The sequence below is a fragment of the Gordionus sp. m RMFG-2023 genome, chromosome 1 (genome assembly GCF_954871325.1).
Source record: "Gordionus sp. m RMFG-2023 chromosome 1, tfGorSpeb1-WG-v2, whole genome shotgun sequence".
Lineage (NCBI taxonomy): Eukaryota > Metazoa > Nematomorpha > Gordioida > Chordodea > Parachordodidae > Gordionus > Gordionus sp. m RMFG-2023.
The window spans coordinates 86,405,725-86,421,285 of record NC_088775.1 but is presented as its reverse complement, the minus strand read 5'-3'; the positions used below and the strand labels follow the sequence as shown (position 1 = coordinate 86,421,285).

The window sequence follows — 15,561 nt, the reverse complement described above, 5'->3', positions numbered from 1 at the left end:
TTATATAAATATATATGATAGCGATAATATGATTTTTCCGGCAATGTGTTATTAACTTTGAATCATTTAATGAGCGCGTTTTTTTAAGTTTTAAAAATCTGATTTTACTGGAAATGTATTCCATCAAGTTTGGAATATTTACCCTATGAATTTCAAATAAATGCCATAAAGTTTTGAACTTAATATAATTTATATTAGTTTTCCCCTATATTTTTTATATAAACTATAAATTAAAGGTTGACGTTAAAATTATCTACAACTCATAAAATAGGTATTCTAAACATATTGTAATACATTTCCGTTAAAAACAAAATTTTTAATTTTAAAAAACGCACTCAAAAAATGATTTAAAGTTGTAGAAATAACACTTTTCTGGGAAAAAAATTTCCGCTTAGATATACATGCTATGTATAGTTTTATGGAAAATAGAAGTTTTGTTAAATTCATATAACATAACCCAATGTAAACGTTTAAGGATTTTCTTGTGTTAGAATAGAGTGCATTATTAATTTTTTAACTTAAAATATAATGATTATTAATGATCTTTTCATTCTATCATAGCATCTACAATTTATCTGATATAGATTATTAAATATAGAGAAAACATATATAGATATCCTTAATAGCTAACGGCACAAATATTTTTGAAAATTTTTGAAATAATTCGGCCTTTATCAAACACATAGACAATTTAACTGCCCAGAAAATAATAAAAATTCTAAATTTTCTTTAAAATTTATATTCCTCTCATTATATATGAAAATTCAAAATATGTATTATCTATCAATATAAATTTACCGATTTGATGACACTCGATGACATATGCATGGAACTGAAATACCCAGCGTCTACATGAGCGGGAGGGGTAGGAACAGTTTGCATCCTATTTTTTTGAGGGGGTAGGGGGTAAGCTGCTTTAATGGGGATAGGATAAATTTTTTTGGGGGTTATCTATTAAATTTTGAAATGAAATAGGACAAATTTATTGCTGTAAAAATTAATACTTTTATTATAGTATTATTATAATACAATTCATCTACCAAATCTATATATTGCAAACAATCATACACATTGTTTTCCAAATAAACTATCCTTTTAAATTACATTTAAAAGGTTTAGATATTTCAGCAAGCTCATAATGCCATAATAATTAATTCATTGTAAATAATGGAGGTTATAATTGAATTTATTATCTAAAAAATAAATTCTTTATATTCACAAAATATCGATAGTTGGTAGTAGAGATAGATTAATTTAAGTTATCCTTTATAAATTATTTGAAAAGAGTATCAATAAATAAATAGGTGAAAATAATGATAAAGAGACACCGCCGCCGAAGTGGTGGGAATTTTTTAGGGGGGGGTAGGCAAAGGTTTTTGAAGGGGGTTTGCATCCAGTGAAAATCCTGTCATGTAGACGCTGGAAATACCGCAGCATAGAATTAATCGTAAAAGGAGATGTGTTTTTAGAAAGTTTAAATTTACAGAATTAAAATATTTCTATCATCGATCGGATAATTACTATTTTGCAGAAAGATTAACAAAAAATCAACATCTTAAGTTTTTATGAACCAAGGATAAGAAGTAGCATTGTTGCTAAGGTTGTAAATGGTAAGTTATTTTCGGAAATACACAAATCTTCACTTTATTTACAAATACACTAACTCTAAGGAATCTATAAAATTTCGTAAGCTGTCTCTGACAGTTTCAACTCCGTATTTCCAAAGAACCATGACGAAATATTTTCTGATATAAATGGGGTCATTTATTATTTAGATGATTTATTAATTTTTGGTAAGAATTCTGAGGATCACTTTAAAAAATTGAAAAATGCTTCTGAAGAATGGTAGAATTTGGCTTAATATGAAATATTGAAAAGATTGAATTTGATAAAGAAAACATTAAGTATTTGGGTTACTTAATAAGTAGTAAAAACATACAACCAATTAAAGATAAACTTCAGCCTATTAGTAAACCATTTGAGAATCATGAGTTATTATTCCAGGTTTATAGAAGATTTTTCGAAATTGGCATATAATTTATATGATATGCTTAAGAAGAGAAAACATTTTTACTGGGGATTAATGAAAGAGTAATCTTTTGTGAGATTATAAGAAGATTGTGAAATGCACCTATTTTAGCATCCTATGATAGAGGTAGGAAGTTGTTTATGACTGATGCATCAAATAAGGATATGGGAGAAGTTATGTTCCATGTAGAAGAAGGTGGCCGTGAGACCTATTGAATTCATATTCAAAGTATGATCAAATGCTGAAAGTATATATTGGAGAGAATATTTAGTTGGTAGGATGTTTGAGATTTATATAAATAACAAATGCTTGTTAATTTATTTGATGTACATCCGGAAATGCTACCAAGGTAACAAAAATGGCCTTTTGTTTAACCGGATATAATTTTAAACAAATTATATTATAGAAAGGGGAAAGATCAGATAATTCCTGATGGTTTATCTTGATTAATTAAAGAAGATGTTTTTTTTAATGTGGATAATATTAATAATGATCAAGATATAATCAGTGATTTGGAGATAATTAAAAGAGTCCATTGTTAGATACAGAGCTCATTTTAAAGAATTATTGCTAAACACCACATTTAAACCCTATAGAACCGAATTACTTTTATCTAATTCTAATAACATCCAGTCTCCAACTGAGTAATTAAAACAAAAATCATCGTATAGAAACAGTCTAAGTAGGGAGGGGGGTTGGAGCGATTGATCTCCAATTTTTTTGAATGGGGGTAGGATTTTTTAGGGTAATGGGGTAGATTTAGGAATGTGCCTACAAAAATTATCTGTCATGCAAACGTTATAAAAAAATTCTCAAATGTAATTTTTTCGTTCCTCTTAGTTCAAATCGCAGTTAAACATGTTTAAAAATAAATTTTTATATAAAAATTGTAAATGAGAAACAAGGTGATTCACAGCTATATCTTATAAAAGTTTTCTTATTTGAATTATTGTTTATTTTACATCTTAGCCTTTGTTTTAGTAATATAATATATAATTGAAATAAATTTCATTGTGTATATGTGGAAAATGGAATCCTTGGGGAATCAAAATATCTCAATTTTACATAATTTATTAAGGGTAATATTTAAATTTAATCTTGTTTCACCCGAAATATATTCCAGCATATTTATAGTAGTTACCTACCTTGTCAATTTTAGACAATTTTCGAAATAAATTTGTGTATTTTTCAATTTATGTAAACATTGAAATAAATTAATGGAGTTTATAAGTAGTTTTGTTAAAAAGCTCGTTTGGTTGATTTTTAAAAACGAGATCTGCCAAATAGAATTCTAAAGAATATTCAGCAATATTCAGCCATCTGAGAAAAATTTCTAGACTATGGGCGTCACTAGCCTTTACAATATCAGGAGGCTCTAAAAAAATCTTTAAGCAATTCTTCAGGTAACATTATCCAAAACTAACCTTTTAATTTTGTGGTATATAAAGAAAAATTACAAATTTTGAGGAGGCCTAAATTTTTCAGGGGACATGGGCCTCTGTCCCAATTCTAGTGACTTTAGTGTTCCAAGACTTACATAATATTATTTTTACTAGAATCGTAATAGAAATGTTTTTAGATATCAACCTAAATTGGGCTCTTGAACAACATTATTAATAAGTTAACATTAAAATATTTGATATTTAAAGAGTGGATACTCTTAAAATACTGGAATACATTTCGGGTCAAATCAGATGTTTTACCCCCAATAATTAATTTAAAATTGAGAGATTCTAAATCCCCATAAATTTCATTTCCCAACCCAATATTACGTATAGGAATACCGAAGAATATTTGGATTATCCATCGAAACCTTTAGACCATTTGTTTAACAATGACTAAATTTTCTGAATTTAATAAGATCCATTTTTAGAATAAAAGAATGGATCACGAGACTATCTGATATATCAACCCCCCTTACCATGGAACCGATCTAATTTGATTCTGAGATAAATCTCAACTTTTCTGGATTCGAACCAAGATATGTGCGATTGGGAGACTAGGTCACAGACGATATGTGCGATAGCAATAAATTCTTTCTTCAAATGACTGAGTTAAAAAATTATAGAAAAAATGATGAAAACAAATTCTGTTTAACTGGATATCACTACTCTATTTTTCCCACTTCCCAATGAACAGTTTACATACTAAAAATAATTTACCTCTCCTCCCAAAAATAGTAATTCAAGATCCTGTGCCTAATAAACGCTCTGATATAAGCTGCTGGTCAGTTCGTTAACTTATGCTTCATAATTTTGTAGCATAGGGAGCACATTCTTTTTAATATGTGGAATAGCAGAGTTATGCATGTGGGTTAATGATAAAATAAATTGATGGTAACCTAAGAGAAGCCAATCCACAAGTTTTTGGGAAGACCACAAGTACTAACATAAGACAATTGATTATAAATAGCTGCTTATATAACATTTTATATTTCAAACTCTAACATAAAATCTTTATCTGTATATTTTTTCATTTAAAACCTACCTGCAGAGTTGTACAAAAGATCTTCTTTGAAGATTTTTGAGCGAGATCAAGCTCAAAAATTTGAGCAAGATCTTTGAAGATCGTAAAATTTGAAGATCTTTTATTTTTTAAAAATTTGTGTAACGATCTTCAAAGATCTAGATCTTTGAAGATCGCTACGATCAACGATCTTCAAAGATCTTCATGATATTTATTTTTTTACCCCTTTATTAAAAGCCCAGATGTTTTTCAATTTTCATCAAGGCAGGAGGAGAGGTATAAAACATAAAAGAAATATTATAATAATAAAATTGAAAAACATCTGGGTTTTTAATAAAGGGGTAAAAAAATAAATATCATGAAGATCTTTGAAGATTGTTACACAAAATTTTTTAAAAATAAAAGATCTTCAAATTTTACGAATCTTTTTATTTTGAGAAAATGTACAACTCTGCCTACCTGAGTTGTATATTTTTTAACACTTTTTATTTCTTACACCTATCCGAATGCCTAAAAAGTTTAAAGGCGAAAACTCAAAAGCTGCAGAGGCTCGTCAAAGAGCTGAAGATAAAAAGACAATTGAAAAGGCAAAAATAGACAAAGAAAAAGAAGATATACTATGGTTAGATGATGATAAGCTTGCCAATAAAAAAATACAACGCAAAGTAATTATAAATTTTATAATAAATATCTAACATTGAATAGGAAAATTTAGAAAAAAAGAAAATTGAAACGTTACAAAAGAAATTAGAAAACAAAAAAGCATATGAAGAAGAAATAATATTGTTAAAAGGCAAATCTACTAGTGAAAAATCCATTAATGCATCCTCAAAAGTCACACAAAATCAACTCCTTAAACAAAAAAATGAAGAACTATGCATTTTTGCTGGTAATTTATAATTATTTATTGAAGAAATTTTTAAATATATTCTATATTTAGAAAATTCTCTCAGCAGGAATAAATTAAATCTTGTTCAACCTTTTACCTTGGAAGAAAATATTAATAAACTTAATCCAATTAATGAAGGTGCTAGAAATATTGAACAAGCTTTAGAAGTTTTGAGGTAATATCAATTTTTTAACATAATATAGTTTTATAAGAATATAAATATTAAAATAATCAAGTCGTTAAAAAACTAATTTAGTATAATATTGTACATGTTTTTCAAAGTAAGAAATAAATTAAATTTTGTAAAAATATTTTCAATTTGTTTATTTTAATAAATACTACTGCTATATTTCTAATTTACTCTTAAATAAATTATTTAAAATTATCTTATTATTTTATGCTTCATAATAATTATATAGTAAAAAAAACTTCTTTGACATGTTATAAGAAAATTAAAAGCTAAAAAAAATTAATTTTTCAATTTTAACCTTTCATGTTTTCATAAATGCCCCCCCCCCCTCTTCCCAAGATAATTACTACACCCAGATACATCACCTATCAAGCACAGTTATAAGTTGGATTACTCTTATTATATAAATAACTTAAAAATTCTTATTATATTGATTAATAAACATACAGAATGGCTATAATAAAGTCATATAATATTTTTAGATGAAAGAAAAGTTTTTGTTCTTCCAATTGCTGATGGGGAGGGGGGGGTTAAGAATATGTAAATCAAGTTAAATTATAGTGAAAGAATTTTAATACTTTTATCAAGTATTAATAACAAATTTATCAAATTCTGTCAAATTTACTAAAAAAAACAAAATGTTTATTTAACAAAACTTTGCTAAATTTTAAATTAGAGCTATGCTTATCCACAATTTTTTTGCAAATTTGATCCAATATTACTAGAAAATTGATCCAATAATTATTTTAATCTATTCCTGAACCAATGTCATAAAATATCACTATTTTCTGGGAAAAAATAGAATGATTAACCATATTTTGTTTTTTGTAAGCTTCAAAACAAACAACTTATTTAAAATATGGGTTATGTTTGTAGCTGAATGTAGTGTTGCTAATTGGCTTGATTTAGTCTATTTATAAAAACAACAAAATTAAGAATCGAAATAATATTACATAAACCTCGAAATTTTGTCAATAGATAAGATGGCCAAACCTTTATTTCACATATCATATGTGAGCAAAATTTATAAACCTGGGTAATTTTATTTTTGGCTAAAATATTTAGCTAGGTTTTTTTCAAAAATTTATTTGTTTAACACTAGTTGAATATGACTTGTTGGATATGTTTAAATCATTTTCTTGTTGCAGATATATATATATATATAAGAAAAAATGCCAAATTTTTACCTACATAATCTTTTAAAATAATTAGGATTTTTTTTCAAAACAAATAAATTAAAATTTTGGTTTCTTTTATTAATATTATTATGAAATTTTGTATAAATAAAAGAATATTATATAATTGTAAATACAATCCTAAAATAACCACAAACATAATATTGGATTGAATCGTTTTTTTTTTTGAAATATGGGTCCTGATCCGATATTAATTTAAGGCACAAATCTATAAAATCAAAACGTATTTCATCATTTAAATATCTTCACCCACTTATCTTAATATCACATATCGTTTGATGTTTTCCGAGATATAAATAGTTTTTGTATTTCATAATGACATTATTTGTATATTTCTCAATTCCCTTTTCCTTGAATTTAATTTCATTAAAAATCACAACCCCCCCCCCCCCCCCCCCCCATAAATGAATAAGAGACCATTTTACGCCCATAAGTGACTTTACTATAAGATTAATAAAGTGAACTCAAAATTTTACTATTATATTTAACTGATTTTATAACCTTAATTTTTCCAACGGTCATAAATTAATACTATAATTTTTATTACTTTTATAAAGTAATAAATCAAACATTGAAATCATTTATAAAAAGTAATGCATAATTATATTAAATGGTATAAAATTTATTATTAAAAAATAACTAGTTGTAAGATAATATACAATATATTATTTGGTCATGTAAATTTCTATCTTTAAAAAAAATAAAGTCTGATTTAAATCAAAAAGGTTAATTTTTTTAAATAAATTGTATTCTTCTGATTTATTCTTCTTTCAAAGTTTAATAATTTTTTTATTATGTTACAATAGATTTAAGTTCAAAATTTTTCTTTAAAACCATGAAATTATATGATAATAAATAATCCGAAAAAAAAATATAGTACTTTAGATATCGAGCTCGATAAGCACCCAGAAAGAAGAATGAAAGCCGCTTACAATGCCTTCGAGGAACAAAATCTGCCCCGACTTAAGGAAGAGAATTCTAATATGAGGTTATCGCAACTCAAGCAAATGCTTAAAAAGGAATGGATGAAGTCTCCCCAAAACCCCATGAATCAATATACAATAAATAAAAATAATATAGACCTTAAAAATGCTGAGGCGTATAGTTTTCAAGAAGAAATTACATCGAATTAATATGTCAATCAAATACCAATGTTAGGCGTGAAGTGACAGTTTTATTATTGATAAGAATAGAACTCTTTTTTTCTAAATTATGATTTATAATATTTAATATAATTTAGGAATTTACCCGTGATAATAAATAGTATAACTATAATGCGCTTTAATAATCATAATATATTTATAATATAATATTTATGTAAACATATAAATTAATAAAATATAATGTGTTTGATATAAATGATTGATTTTTTGTTTAACTAGAATAATTGGACTATATTATTTGTAAATAGAGTTTTGCATTTTTATTATTATTATCTGGACTGGAAACAGAGAAAAATGTATCTTAGATAAAAATACTTTTATCTTGATCATAAATATTCCCGTTACTTCCTAACTCTTTTTATAAGCTAATATATTTTTTATTACGTCAATATAAAATGTTTAAAAAACATCGAATTTTAAGTGTAAAAGCATTGCATTTAAAAAATCGTGATTTATTCGTTAATTTTATTTTCTAATAAGTGTCAAATTAAAATTTATAATAATGGACCTTTATAGCTAGGATATATTAATAAATCAAAGAGGGGTATAAGCTCGGAAAGCCAAAAAAATATGGCCACTATCTGTTGTCGCTTCATTTTTAGGGTTTAATAATATTTTAAGGTGTAGAGGTTCGGATGCGTTCATAAATATAATGGCCCCGGATTTCAATTGATGGATCGGCGCTAAATCATCAAGATCCTCAGAATTTTTATTATTGCTAGGAGCCTCGAAACTCTTTAAAAGATCGGAGGAAGGAAGGTTGTAATTCGCCTGTCCCTCAATAACGATCATCACGCTGGCGCTCTGAACGGGCGGTAGGTTCAAGTATAAATATTTCCCCGAGTCATTTAAATGCTTATTTTGTGGCGTAATCTGGAAAAATAAATTTAAAAAAAAACAGTGTTGAAGTTGGCATAATGTATTAAAATTAATAAGTGATTATGTCAGATATGGGATCCAATACGAGACACTTAAGGGGTGGTGTCCCGTCGGTTCTTGGTCAAACCCCTTAAAAACGAGTTCCTATATTTTTTCATGTACAATTTAGTGTAAACTTAATTTTCATTTAATTTAAAATAAAAAAATTATTACATTTTTATGTCTTCCCCTTTCTCTATTATACCTATATATAGGTTTAAGCATTTACTATTTAGACATCTAAAAAAACATTTCCTCAGAATTTAGGGTTACATTAGCTACTTTCAAAGGCAACTTCTTTCATCGATCATTTATCAGATAATTATTGCAATTCAAATTAATAGTTATTGTAGATAAATAAAGTATATAATAAATAGTAAAAAAATTTTTTTTAAATACATTAAACTGTGTGATTGATTTTTTAAAATACAATTTAAAAAAAAAATTAAATTAATGATTTAAGGTTACTAAATAAATTCTTTTAAAAAAATACGATCGGGCCAATGACATATATAATACCTAGACTGACGATTCATTCATTAAAAGTGTACATCAATGCAAATCAGCTGGAGACGCTATCTTGGTTACACTAATCATTATTAAAATTACGAGAGCCTAATTTATTCCTATATCTGATGCAAACTTTATTAAAGAATTACCGGATCATCGAGATAATAAGGAAGCAAGTTATCAATTTAATAGTAGTTTTTAACATGAGAATAATTACTATAGGTTACCAAAATGGCGGGTCCAGCTGTTTATTTGAATGAATGAATCGTCAGTTTAGGTATTATATATGTCATTGGATCGGGCATACTAAGGGATAGGGCCTAATGTTTAAATTATGAAGTAATAAATTTTAAAGCAAAAATAATAAAATATTGGGAAATAAAAACATAGAGTAAAGGATTGCTAATGCATAAAAATACTAAGAAATTTTTTATTTTTTTATAATTATAAAACTGTTCTCCCAATTTGTCCAATTGTAGGCTTTATTGCAAGAACCCTTTAGGTATAAGATAAATGGCAGATCTATTGAAGTAATTATTTCCATTCTCAAGGAGGAATCATGAAAGGATTGTTTAATTTTATTTGATTAGTTGTGAAGGTAACTCTTTAGAGGCTATTTTTAAAGATTGAATCGAACCAAGGAAACCGATTTTATAAACCAAACACTGTAGAATCACCAAAGACCGAAACGGAGCGTGGTCTGGATTATTGTCGTTAAGCGGCTCGATTTGAGCCTATTTTTTTAAAACGGCTAACTCAATTATCTAGAAAAATATTATGGTAGCCTGATCATAAATTGGATACCATTATTATTTTTGTTGTTAGATATCATTATTTACTAAAAAAAGTAATACGTTTAAATGATGATGATGAAAAATTAGCTTAATCTTGTAAAAACTAGTTCTACCACTATATATTTTACATTTCATAACAATATTCCTCAAAAATGTAGGTCCAGCTATGAGTTTACCACTATCGCTAGTAGCAGCAGATATCTATAAATAATTTTGAAAAAATTAGCAATAGATTTCATCTCAAGTCTTATTGGGTTAAATATGTCTATGATATTTTTATAATTTGTCTTCATCCTATATATAAACTCATTATTATATACATACTAATCCTAATATTAAATTCACCATGGAACGTTATTCTACATTTAGGGAAATTGGAAGAACATTAAAAAGAGGAATTTCTTAACATTTTTATGCGTTAAAACACTTTGAACTCTATATCTAGTTTAAGTTAAACTAATAACATATAATACTTCCTAGAATGGTCTATCTATTCATATTAAATGTGTATCAATGCAAATTTGCTAGTGCAACGTATTTAGGTATAAAAATTCTATGATATAGGAAACCAAAATGGCGTGTCCAGCTGATTTGAATTGGAAATAAAAATCGCGAAAATTCATTTTAAATCAATGAATAACTAGACTTGGCAAGCATTTATGTCGCTGATCTTAATATTTTATTGCTTAGGAAAAATTAACTTTTAGATCATTTTCAATCATCTTATTAATTTTAAAAAAAATATATAATATCAAAATTTTAATTACATTACATACAAATCATAACAAGAGAAGAGATTGGAATAATTAAAAAAAAGGATCGTTCATTGACAAAATGATAACGATCCTAATAAATCATCTTTCCAGATAATTTGCCAAAATTAGGATCGAATCCAGAATCGTCAATCTTTTGATCTTGATCCATTAACAACTCTGTACCGCGCATGTATATAATGTTAGTAAAAAGACCTAATATTCTTAAACGAAATAAAAGATAATAATAAACCTATCTTCTTGAAGTTCTACTCAAAATTACTTTCCAAATTAACTAAAATATTTTACTCTTTTATTTTATTTTGCAATTAATATTAATTGCTTCATTATGTATAAATCCAATAGAATTATTAATTAAGTTCCATTTTTTTTTTTAAATTATACAATTTCATAAATTCTCATTATGATAAAAAGCCCAAGTGTGAAATTTACTTTGATTTTTAGTATCAAAAATTTAAATGAAGATCTAAAAAAAAGTGAAATATAAAAATCTATTTAGAAAAATAATTAATCGATTCCAGAATATACCTCAATTTTTTGCACAACGAATTCCGGAACGTTGGGCCTATATTCTTTTACGTATAAGTCTAAATTGTTTTCCTTAGATTGTAATGGCGTAGGTTTCAAAATTTTGGAGCTCGCTGGTCCCATGTCGTAAGTTAGCATACCGCACAAAACTGATATATCTTTGAATTTGGGAGTCAACCCCGCTCTAACAACGTTATCCGAGCAAGCCATACATTCAATACAATCTTATTTTTTTTATATTTAACGAATAAAAATTGATATTTTGGAGGGAAAAAAAATTTTGCATGCAATTCCAGTGTGTTGTTGCCATAAGCCGGATTTTACCGAGTAATTTTTATTAAACCATGCTTTTTTATTTAAAAAAATGTTTAAATTGCTATTGGACGAGGCTAAGGCTGAATTTATAGTGAGATTTGCCGACACGATTTAACAGCTGATCGATTTTTAAAATTTTTTGTACGAGGTAAATATTTATTTATTAATATTAATTTTAACTTAAAATTCCATTCATGATTGTAATATATGAATTAATAATTTTAATAGAAAAATTGATTTCGTAAACAGAATCTTAAAAAGAATCAGCTGTTAAATCGTGTCGGATCGGATCCCACTATGAATGCAGCCTAAGATAGAGATCATAGAAGGCTAGCCAGATATAAGGTAGGGTTAATATAACATTTTTATAAAAAAATGGTTTTTATAAACCACTAGTTATCAAAAATGTACCGATACTAAAGGTAACGTTCAGTTTCGGTATCGATCTATACTTTGTTCGTATTATCGGTGTTGTAGGTATCGGCTAAAAAAGTGGTATTGGTTAATCTCTTCCTCGTTATCATTAAAAATAAAATCAAACTTATTTCTACTATCAAAAAAGTTGGATGGTAAAATATAACTATTCTATGTAACCTCCTTCGATATACGCGTGTGGCTCGTCGGGCCCCAAAAATATTGCCTCACCAGGTTCGAGATGAATGACATTGAAGAAAAGAACCGCTAAACAACCAATATCGCCTGGAAATTGGGAATGAAGTTTTAGGATCAAATTTACCAATTCTTTAGATGAGTCGTTCATATTTATTGATTTTCTATCTGTAAAATAAAAGATTATACCTTTTGCATTACATAGAACTTGGTAAATTAATCTCAAAATCCAAATTTTATTCATTTTAAATTCCTCAAGATAAACGAGTCTAACCTTTAGGAATAGGTTTTCCAGATACCAGTGCTCTAAAACCTCATTTATTCTTAAAAATATCATTTAAATTTTTTTTTTTTTATCGGTGGATAAATATGCATAGAATATACCTAATTTATATATCACTAATAATCATATATAATTCTAAGTTCAACCCGGTTTTTAAAGGTTCAAGAAATGCAAAATTATTATTTTTAACTAAACCAATATTTTAATCTGAACCTTTATTTGCTATGGTGGTAAAAAATTTATATTAAAATTTTTTTAAAATTTAATTTTAATAGATTGTAGTTTTGAAATTATAAATTTTAAGACAAAATTTCCCATTCATTTGGAAATAAAAAAATTAAAAACTATCATCGCGATTTATATTTATTTCAATATACTAACTATTTCATAATGATGATTTTAAGCTTTTTGTTTTTGGCCTATACTAAAAAAACAATTTGGTTATTCAAATTAAGTCGAACCAGGACAGTACCTTGAGGATTGATCTGTCGGAAATAAAAGCTTTTTGCAAAAAAAAATTAGATGTAGAACACTATAATACTCAGCCGATGATGTGTTACGTTATTGCGGAATCAAGTGTATTGCCATTTCTAAAATATTTTCCACGTTCATTTAAGCACAAGAAAATACTTATTCCCACTAGGGTTGCAATATTTATTACATTATGAAACATACAATTTGATAAAACACAGGTTAAGTTAAATAATGAGAAGAACAAATTTAGGTTTGCAAATGAGTTCCGATATTTATTTAAAAAAAATGAATCAAAATAAGTTTAGATTTATTTTCCATTTTTTACGAAGTTAGTTAGCTACGTTAACAGACATTCTTTTGATAAAAATTCTTTGTCACTGATGATGACAAAAGTTACTTTTGAAAAGTAATTAGTTCACTTATAATATTGCAAATTATTTTATAAACAATTTAAATAACTCATCATCATTATAATTTTTTTTTGATTATACAAAATAATTTCATGATTTAAAAAAATCATAAATCATAGAAATTTAAAATAAATAAATAATTGCACTGAATAAAAATGTACAACAAAGTAATATTTTTTATTTGCAGTGAAAGAATTAGGAATAAATTTTTATTTTAACTTAAAAACTATCTTTCGTTATTGGGTTTGGAAGCTTTTGCTCAAAAATAAGCTTCTTTAGATTAAACAAACGTTCAACAGGTTAGCTTGATGCAAGTGATAGTAAATATATTCTTTATTTCATTTTATTCTTATAAAAATTTCTCCTGATAATGATTATTGAAATGTTATGGAAGTTTTGAGTAAAATTAAATTATATTTTAAAAAAAAATTAAACAACAACGTGCAAAAAATCAAGAAAAAAAGGTATAAATATAAATAATATCTATAAATTTTATATAATATAGAGTTTTTCTAAACCTTCTTTAGGAATTTGCGACATAATATTATTGAGTGTTTCTATAATTTTTGATTCAGGACTCCCCATAAATTTAGTGAAAAATTTTTTGAGAGCAAGTTTGAGTGATTCATCATTGAAATCTGAACCCATATTTTCAACTGCCTTGTAAAAAATATTGCATTCATTAACTCCTATCAATTTTTCTAGTTCTGGGAAATCTAATTGATTGATACAATTTTGTGATAGTATAAATTAATTGTAATAATTTTATATTTTAAATCTGTAAATAAAAATAGTAATAGAAACTAATAGCATATTTAATATATATGGAATCTTAAAAAAAGAAACATCAAATTCTAAAATCTAGTTAACTATAAAGAATCTGACAGAGTTAGAAATTTAGAAAAGTAATTAAAATATAAAACTTCTCAAATTCTGACAAATTTCTGTTGGGAGTCTGAAACCACATAATGCCTGAAAAGGTGTCAAAGCTATAGCTATCTCAGGTTTGTGATTATTGTCTGGATAATGGTTTGGGTATTCCTTGTGAAGTTGTGCGGCTAGTTGCTTAGAATAGAAATAATAGTATAAAATATTATATTATAAATATTGGCAGGATTTAATAATCATTTTAAATTTAAATGCTTTTTGAATAATTAAAGTTTTTAATAAATATGTTGCAGATAATTAAATATATAATTTATGTAAAAAGTTTAAAAATTACTTTGTTAGGGTGGGCCTGTATAGATAAGGCTTTATTTATTGAAAGTACTTTGAACAAAAATGGCAAGCTGCCTTTCCCATCATTAGTGCTTCCAAATTTGTTAACTATTGAATTTCCTAAAATTTTTTCAGGACTTGATTCAATGTATTCTGATAATAAAACTTTCACTGGAGGCTGATTAGGATGTTTATGACCTAATATTTCAGAAGGCCCTTTATTGTGTGTACCCATCCATAGCTAGATATTTTTAAAATAAAATATTTATTCTTTGGTTGTACTTCTGCATAACATTTATTATCATCTATCGGGTATATTGATTGATTAAAATTATTGATTAATTGAGCAACTTTGCTTCTCATTCCTTTTTTGCCCCATTCATAATTTTGAGTAACACACTTGAGGTAAAAAACTAAATTATGGCCATATTTATATATATTATTTTTTTAAATATTGATACCCATCTCAAGATAATTTTAGCAATGTGTTTTTGCAATCAGTGTCGTGGACAGGACAAATGAATTTTAATCATATGGTAATAAAACATATGTTAGCATTTTTTGCAATATTAGATAAACTAAATATAAACTTACTATATATCTGCAGCGTCACTGGGGGTGGGGGAGGCGCAAGGACTAGATCCCCCTCAATATTATTTTTTTATACTACGAAAAAAATGGTAATATTAGATAATGCTAGTTAAAAAAATAGAAAAAAATTTTACATAATGTTATCTAAAAAAAATTAAGGTAAAAATAATTAAAAATATTTTTTGACTGAGATTGTAAAGGTTGG

General features: G+C 26.3%; 2 protein-coding genes across 2 annotated transcripts; one reads left to right on the top strand and one right to left on the bottom strand.

Moving 5' to 3' along the window:
• Positions 1-4,996: 4,996 nt before the first annotated feature.
• On the top strand, positions 4,997-8,045 carry LOC135930972 (coiled-coil domain-containing protein 124-like). Its single transcript, XM_065467789.1, has 4 exons — positions 4,997-5,160; positions 5,201-5,384; positions 5,436-5,559; positions 7,648-8,045. Exons 1-4 carry the CDS (start codon positions 5,002-5,004, stop codon positions 7,901-7,903), a joined length of 723 nt encoding a protein of 240 aa, XP_065323861.1. The 5' UTR covers positions 4,997-5,001; the 3' UTR covers positions 7,904-8,045.
• On the bottom strand, positions 7,980-15,373 carry LOC135930971 (mannose-6-phosphate isomerase-like). Its single transcript, XM_065467788.1, has 8 exons — positions 15,227-15,373; positions 15,048-15,178; positions 14,770-15,006; positions 14,471-14,612; positions 14,066-14,263; positions 12,366-12,548; positions 11,457-11,680; positions 7,980-8,806 (listed from the first exon to the last, which is right to left on the bottom strand). Exons 1-8 carry the CDS (start codon positions 15,228-15,230, stop codon positions 8,468-8,470), a joined length of 1,458 nt encoding a protein of 485 aa, XP_065323860.1. The 5' UTR covers positions 15,231-15,373; the 3' UTR covers positions 7,980-8,467.
• Between the last annotated feature and the right edge of the window lie 188 nt (positions 15,374-15,561).